This window comes from Heterodontus francisci, chromosome 8, assembly GCF_036365525.1.
Source record: "Heterodontus francisci isolate sHetFra1 chromosome 8, sHetFra1.hap1, whole genome shotgun sequence".
Taxonomy (NCBI): domain Eukaryota; kingdom Metazoa; phylum Chordata; class Chondrichthyes; order Heterodontiformes; family Heterodontidae; genus Heterodontus; species Heterodontus francisci.
This window is the reverse complement of record NC_090378.1, coordinates 122270571-122279326: the sequence shown is the minus strand read 5'-3', so window position 1 is coordinate 122279326 and position 8756 is coordinate 122270571. Positions and strand designations below refer to the sequence as shown.

General features: G+C 43.6%; 1 gene segment (V, D, J or C); it reads right to left on the bottom strand.

Moving 5' to 3' along the window:
- Positions 1 to 2258: 2258 nt before the first annotated feature.
- LOC137373126 (Ig kappa chain V region Mem5-like) overlaps positions 2259 to 8756 on the bottom strand; it is a 31858-nt gene continuing 25360 nt past the window's right edge. The window contains 1 exon segment of the V gene segment in view: positions 2259 to 3137. Within this exon segment, the coding sequence occupies positions 2809 to 3137 (329 nt within the window).

Genomic DNA, 8756 nt, shown 5'->3' with positions numbered 1-8756 from the left:
TTGTTTTCCTTAGAGCAGAGAAGGCTGATGGAGGACCTGATTGAGGTATATAAAATTATGAGGTGCATTGATAGGATAGATAGGAAGAAACCTTTTGCCTTAGTGGAGGGGTCAATAACCAGTGTGCATAGATTGAAACTAAGAGGCAGGAGGCTTAGAGGAAAAGAATTTTCACCCAGAGGGTGGTGCGAATCTGGAATGCACTGCCTGAACACTTGGTAGAGGCAGGAACCCTCACAACATTTAAGATGTATTTAGATGAGCACTTGAAATGCCATAGCATACAAGGCTATGGGCCAAGTGCCAGAAAATGTGATTAGAATAGATAGGTGCTTGATGGTTGGCAAAGACACGATGGGCTGAAGGGCCTGGTTCTGTGCTGTATAACTCTATGATTCTATAACACACCCACACTCAGACTCACACACCTACAGACAGTACTGGGTAACCCACACACACTCAGAGACACACACCTACAGACAGGACAGGGTAACCCACACACACTCAGACACACACACCTACAGACAGTACTGGGTAACCCACACACACTCAGAGACACACACCTACAGACAGGACAGGGTAACCCACACACACTCAGACACACACACCTACAGACAGTACTGGGTAACCCACACACACTCAGAGACACACACCTACAGACAGGACAGGGTAACCCACACACACTCAGACACACACAACTACAGACAGTACTGGGTAACCCACACACACTCAGACACACACACCTACAGACAGTACTGGGTAACCCACACACACTCAGAGACACACACCTACAGACAGGACAGGGTAACCCACACACACTTAGACACACACACCTACAGACAGGACAGGGTAACCCACACACACTCAGACACACACACTTACAGACAGTATAGGGTAACCCACACACACTCAGACACACACACCTACAGACAGCACAGGGTAACCCACACACACTCAGACACACACACCTACAGACAGTACTGGGTTACCCACACACACTCAGACACACACATCTACAGACAGTCCAGGGTAACCCACACACACTCAGATACACACACCTGCAGACATTACAGGGTAACCCACACACACTCAGACACACACACCTACAGACAGTACTGGGTAACCCACACACACTCAGACACACACACTGACATACAGTCCTGGGTAACCCACACACACTCAGACACACACACCTCCAGACAATACAGGGTAACCCACACACACTCAGACACACACACCTACAGACAGTACAGGGTAACCCACACACACTCAGACACACACACCTACAGACAGTACAGGGTAACCCACACACACGCAGACACACACACCTACAGCCAGTACAGGGTAACCCACACACACACAGACACACACACCTACAGACAGTACTGTGTAACCCACACACACTCAGACACACACACCGACGTACAGTACTGGGTAACCCACACATACTCAGACACACACACCTCCAGACAATACAGGGTAACCCACACACATGCAGACACACACACCTACAGACAGTACAGGGTAACCCACACACACTCAGACACACACACCGAACAGACAGTATTGGGTAACCCACACACACTCCGAAACACACACCTACAGGATGTAAATGTGTTGGAATCAGTTCAGAGAAGGTTTATTAGACTAATACTTGGAATGTGCAGGTTTTCCTCTGAGGAAAGGTTGGACAGGTTAGGTTTATATCCACTGGAGTTTAGAAGAGTAAGAGGTGACTTGATGGAGACATATAAGATTCCTGAGGGGTTTTAACAGGGTGGATGTGGAAAGGTTGTTTCTTCTTGTTGAAGAAACTAGAACTTGGGGTCACTATTTAAAAATAAGGTGTCACCCATTTAATACAGAGTTGAGAATTCTTTTATTTCCAAGGGTCGTGACTCTTTGGAACTCTCTTTCTCAAAAGGCAATGGAAGCAGAGTCTATAAATATTTTTAAGGCAGAGGAAGATAGATTCTTGATAAGCAAGGGGGTGAAAGGTTATCATGGCTAGGAGGGAATGTGGTGTTGAGATTACAATCAGATCAGCCATGATCTTATTGAATGGTGGAGCAGGTTCGAGGGGCCGAGTGGCCTACTCCTGCTCCTAATTCATATGTTTGTATTTCTGTTTGTAATCAAATCTTATGCTAATGTGCTATTGATTGAGAGTTTAACCAGCCAATCATTAGAATCACTTGCTGAAATACAGCCAATCAACTGACAGGAATGTGGGACATTTCCAAAGTACTCCCGAGACATTTACTGAATATTCTTAATGTTTATTACCTTTTACAGATTTACATTTACAGTAAAAAGACTTGAATAAACAGCTCAGTGAGAGGAAGCTGGAGAAATTCACAGGGAGAATGAAGGTTTATTAAAACAGTTGTGGAGATTTTCTCAATAACATGAGAATCCTGTCGCTTTAAACAGAGACTAAACTTTAAATTGTAACTGCAGGGTGAGCAGGAAGGAGGTCTGGTTTACTGAGCGGTGACTTCTGAGGTTCATATTATTTTAGCTCAGCTGACAGTCTTCAGCATCTTAGAGAGGTTTTACTTGGCATCACGAGTCTACATTGTCCAATCAAACACTCCCAGGGCAGGTACAGTACGGGTTAGATACAGAGTAAAGCCCCCTCTACACTGTCCCAATTTAGTGCCTTAACCCCTGATCCTCAGAGGTGTCTCAGACCCAGTCACGAGAAGGAAGAGAGTTGAAATTCCGTGCTGACAATGACCTTTATCCTCCCAGCTCACCCCTGTTATATTTAAAGTTGTGTCTCCTCTGCGGACTGTCTCTAACATTCTACACACATTCTGATCTGCTCACACTCTTACTGAGGGGAGAGGACAGGGTCTCGTGGGTGAGGGCACAGGAGAAGCGGGCGTTGGACTCCCAGTCAGAGCCAGAGAGGGTCAGCAGGCTGCTGACACTGTAGGTGCTGTCCGAAGCTCGCAGGTAATTGCTGGTCTGAACTCCGGCCGAAATGGCTGCACCGTCCTTCTTCCACTCCACCCCCACTTCATCGGGATAGAAGTGATCGGCAAGGCACACCAGGGTGGCAGTGCCCTTGGCCTTGACCTCCTCCGGCGAGGGGGGCATCAGGGTCAGTGTGGGTTGAGACTTCTCTCGGCCTGAAAGAGAAGAGAAAAACTGTTAATCACTGCATGTTTGTGTATTTCTGTGTTCTATTTGTATATTTTTTGCTCTCTGTATATATTTGTGTGTTTTATGTATATATTTGTGTCTTTTGTCGGTCTATTTGTGTGTCCTCTGTATATATTTGTGTGTTTTATGTATTTATTTGTGTGTTCTGTCTGTACATTTGTGTATTCTCTGTGTATATTTGTGTGTTCTATGTGTATATTTATGTGTATGTTTCTGTGGGTGTTTCTGTGTTTGGAATTGTCACATCAGATAACAGACAGCTGAGTTAATGAACTGCAGCTGGTGTTGAATTGTTAGAAATGAGCACCATCACTTCTTAATTTGCCTCGCTTGCTAGGTTTAGTCTAAAATACAAAGACAGTGGATGGTTTGATGTTCAACTGGTTAAATTGTGTTCGACTGCTCTTGGAAGTATGATATGGTAGTTTTTTTTATTCATTCATGGGATGTGGGCGTCGCTGGCCAGGCCAGCATTTATTGCCCATCACTAATAGCCCTTGAGAAGGTGGTGGTGAGCTGCCTTCTTGAACTGCTGCAGTCCATGTGGGGTAGGTACACCCACAGTGCTGTTAGGCAGGGAGTTCCAGGATTTTGACCCAGTGACAGTGAAGGAACGGCGATATAGTTCCAAGTCAGGATGGTGTGTGGCTTGGAGGAGAACTTGCAGGTGGTGGTGTTCCCATGCAACTGCTGGCCTTTCCTCCTAGGTGGCCAGCCTTTGACCTGCTCTTGTAGCCACAGTATTTACAGGGCTACTGCAGTTCAGGTTCTGGTCAATGGTAACCCTCAGGATGTTGATAGTGGGGGATTCAGCGATCGTAATGCCATTGAATGTCAAGGGGAGATGGTTAGATTCTTTCTTATTTGAGATAGTCATTGCCTTTCACTTGTGTGACGCGAATGTTACTTGTTACTTATCAGCCCAAGCGTGGACAGTGTCCAGGTTTTGCTGCATTTCTAGATAGTCTGTTTCCGTTTCTGTGGATTCGCGAATGGTGCTGAAGGTTGTGCAATCATCAGCGAACATCCGCTCTTCTGACCTTATGGTGGAGGGAAGGTCATTGATGAAGCAACTGAAGATGGTTGGGCCTAGGACACTATGCTGAGGAACTCCTGCAGTGACGTCCTGGAGCTGAGATGATTGACCTCCAACAACCACAGCTATCTTCCTTTGTGCTAGGTATGACTCCAAACAGTCGAGAGATTTCCCCCTGATTCACACTGACTCTAGTTTTGCTCGGGCTCCTTGATTCCAGACTCAAATGCTGCCTTGATGACAGTTATTACTGAAATGAGTCTGAAAGAAGGGCAGGAATGGCAGCTCAATATTCCTGATACTGAGTTTCCCAACGGGATAGAGAGGGAGAGAAAAAAGGAGAAGGGTTTCACAATATTAGTCAAAAGAAAAAATCGCAGCTGTGAGGAGGGATGATATTCAAGCAGGATCATCGAATGAGGACATCTGAATGAACGTAGGAACAAAAAAGGGGCAATCACATTGCTGCACTATATATAGACCAGGGGTCGGTAACCTTTATTACCTGAAGAGACTGTTTTCAAAAATATTACCTAAAATAAAAACTACTGGCAGTGTCAAGACCAAAATTCAGCATTTCTAAACCAAATACCTTCTAAATTGCCAAGTGTCTCTGGTAGAATGCACACTTTGTATATATAATAAATAAAATACATGTATTGAATTTATGTATCAATAGAAAAAAAGTCAAAATCAGAATAGGTTTCACTCTGAATTATTGCATTTTTTTGACTTGTTTTTGTATAATTTTGTCAGTAAAGTCAAAATTTTAAAAAAAAATTTAAATTCAGACGTGCAGAATTAAGACAATTTTTTCAGCTATTGATTCTCGTAATAAAAAAGAAGTTTCTAATAGCAGAATAATTTATCATCTCAGTGATATTAGAAACAATAATGGTCACAAACATAAAAACTGTTCCTCCAATGGAAGCTGTACCACTCAAACAAGTTCATTTAGACAATGATGATGCTTTTCATTTAAATAATCATTTGAAACTATAAAGTACAACATAATGATTAGCCTTTTTTCCCCACAATAAAAACACAGTTTACTTTCCTTGACTGAATTTTTTCGGCCTTTTTCATGTTAATGTGATCCAACTGGAAAAGGTTGGCAGCTGTAAATGAGCTGTTAAAGAGTCACATGTGTCTCCGGAGTCGCAGGTTCCAGACTCCTGCTATAGACCCTCAAACAGTCAGAGGGAGAGAGAAGAGCAAATGTGTCGGCAAATTACTGAAAAGTGCAGAAACAACAGGCCAGTAATAGGAGGGGATTTCAACTTTCCAAATATTAACTGGGATAAATTCAGTATAAAAGGTACAGAGGGTGCAGAATTCCTAAAATACATTCGGGAGAACTTTTCTCATCAGTAGAAAGACCAACAAGAGAAGATACAGTTCTGGACTTAGTTTTCAGGAATGAATCTGGGCAGGTGGAAGGGGATCAATGTGAGAGTGTTTTAGTGGCAGTGATTATAATTCAGTTAGATTTAGAGCAGTTATAGAAAAGGATAAAGATGGACCAAGAGTAAAAGTTTTAAACTGGGGAAAGGCCAATTTTACTAAGCTGAGATGTGATTTGTCAGAATTAGACTGGAAACAGCTACTTGAAGGTAAATCAGTGTCAGAGCAGTGGGAGGCATTCAAGGAGGAGATAGTGAGGGCTCAGAACAAACATGTTCCCACAAAGAAAAAGGGTGAGACTCCCAAATCTCCATTTACCGCAGATGGCAAAGAGCATACACAGTAGGATAAGGTACAAAAGGGAAACTTATATCGGATACTGAGATCTTGATACTGCAGAAAACCTGGAGAAGTGTAGAGAGTTCAGGGGTGAAATTGAAAAGGAAATTAGGGAAACAAAGAGAGGACATGAAAAAATATGAGCTAGTAAAATCAAGGAAAACCCAAAGATGTTTAATAAATACATAAAGAGCCGGAGAATCACTAAGAAAAGAGCGGGGTAAATTGGAGTCCAAAAACCTAACCTGTGTGTGGAGGTGGAGGATGTGGACATGTTTCTGAATGAATACTTTGTGCCTTTTTTCACAGAGAGTGACAAAGCAGACATTGTAGTTAAGGAGGAGGAGTGTGAAATCTTGGATGGGATAAACTGAGTGAGGGAGGAAATATTAAGGTGTTTCACATCCTTGAAAATGGATAAATCACCAGGCCCAGGTGAAATGTATCCCAGGCTGCAAAGGAAGCAATGGAAGAAATAGCGGAGGCTCTGATCCTCATTTTCCAATCCTCTCTGGTTAAAGGCATGGTGCCTGAGGACTGGAGGACTGCTAATGTTGTACTGTTGTTTAAAAAGGAAAGAATGGATGGACCAAGTAATTACAGATCAGTCAGCATAACCTCGGCAGTGGGAGAATTATTGGAAAAAGTTCTGAGAGACAGTAAAAACCATCATTTAGAGAAACACGGGATTAATTCAGGACAGTCAGCATGGATTTGTTAAGGGAAGTTTGTGTCTGACTAACGATTACATTTCATGAGGAGGTTACAAGGAGTGTCAAAGTGGGCGTCGTGTTTGAAAGAGTCTACATGGATTTTAGCAAGGCCTTTGATAAGATCCCACATGGCAGACTGGTCAGAAAATTAAAAGCCCATGGGATCCAAGGAAAAGTGGGAAATTGGATCAAAAATTGAGTCAGTGACAGGAAGCAAAGTTTTATTGTCAACGGGTGTTTTTGTGAGTGGAAAGCTGTTTTCAGTGGGGTTCTGCAGGGCTCAGTACTGGGTCCACTGCTGATTATAGTATCTTTCAATGATTTAGATTTAAATGGAAGGGGTATTAAGAAGTTTGTAGATGATACAAAAATAGGCCTTGCGGTTGATAATGAGGAACAAGGCTGTAGACTGCAGGAAGATATCAATGGACTGGTCAGGTGGGCAGAAAAATAGCAAATGGAATTCAGTCCAGAGAAATGTGAGGTAATGCATTTGGGGAGGACAAACGAGGCAAAGGAATATCCAATAAATGGGATGATACTGAGAAGTGTAGAGGAACTGAGGGACCTTGGAGTTCATGTCCACAGATCCCTGAAGGTAGCAGGACAGCTAGATAAGGTGATTAAGAAGGCTTCTGGGATGCTTGCCCTTATTCGCTGAGGCCTGGAGTATAAGGGTAAGGAGGTTATGCCAGAACTGTAGAAGACACTAGTTAGACCACAGCTAGAAAACTGTGTACAGTTCTGGTCACCACATTACAGGAAGGATGTGATCAAACAAGAGGGGGTACAGAGGAGATTTACGAGGATGTTCCCAGGAATGGAGAATTTTACCTATGAGGAAAGACAGGATCGGCTGGGATTGTTATCTCTGGAACAGAGGAGGCTGAGGGGAGATTTAATTGAGGTGTATAAAATTATGAGGGGCCCAGATAGAGTGGATAGGAAGGACCTATTTCCCTCAGCAGAGAGGTCAATAACCAGGCAGCATAGATTTAAATTAATTGGTGGAAGGATGAGACGTGAGTTGAGGAGTAATTTTTTCAGCCAGAGGGTGTTGGGGGTCTGGAACTCACTGCCTGAAAGGTTGGTAGAGGCAGAAACTCTCATCACATTGAAAAAACACTTGGATATGCACTTGAGGTGCTGAAACCTACAGGGATATGGGAATAAGAGCTGGAAAGTGGGATTAGGTTTGTTAACTCATTTTCAGCTGGCATGGAAACCATGGGCCGAATGGCCTCATCTGCACTGTAAATCTTTCTATGTTTCTCTGTTTAAACTTTTATAATGAAGGGTTCTCACCAATTCAGCACTGAAATGGTTAATAGTAAGAGTGTTTAAAGACTCAGTGTCCCTTTAAGACACTGTTAACCTGACAGGAAGCTCGAACTGTAGATCAGTCTATCCGGAGGAAACAGGCTCAGTGTTAACAAATCTCAGATCACACACACATCCGGAGAACTTTCTCCGAGAACACTGGAGCAGACTTGTATCAACACATGTCAGAAAGGATTCATGTTGGGTGTCGGTGTAGAAGGTTTTAGATTTCATTTAAAACCTTCTTGTCCAACACTGGGGTGAGGTCAAGGGTGAGGTTATAATCAGTCTCAGTGTACTGGGGTCAGGCAGGGTCACTGCTCCAAATGATCCCATGATGCCTGGAAGGTGAGAGTGTGCGCGAGGGTCAGGATCAGGAGCCTCCAAACTCAAAGAAAGACTTGCATTTCTATAGTGCCTGTCACTACCTCAGGATGTCCCAAAGTGTTTTACGGCCAATTGTGCACAGCAAGATCCCAGACAGCTGAGTGATAATGAGCAGATAATCTGATTTTCAGTGCCGTTGGTTGAGTGATAAACATTGTCCAGAACACCGAGGAGAACTCCCCTGCTCTTCTAATAGTGCAGTGGGATCCTTTACATTCACCTGAGAGGGCAGACGTCAGTTTGTCTCATCTGAAAGACAGCACCTCTGACAATGCAGCACTCCCTCAATACTGCACTGCAGTGTCAGCCTGGATTATGTGCTCCAGTCTCTGGAGTGGGACTTGAAGCCACAACATTCTGACTCAGAGGTGAGAGTGTTACCCACT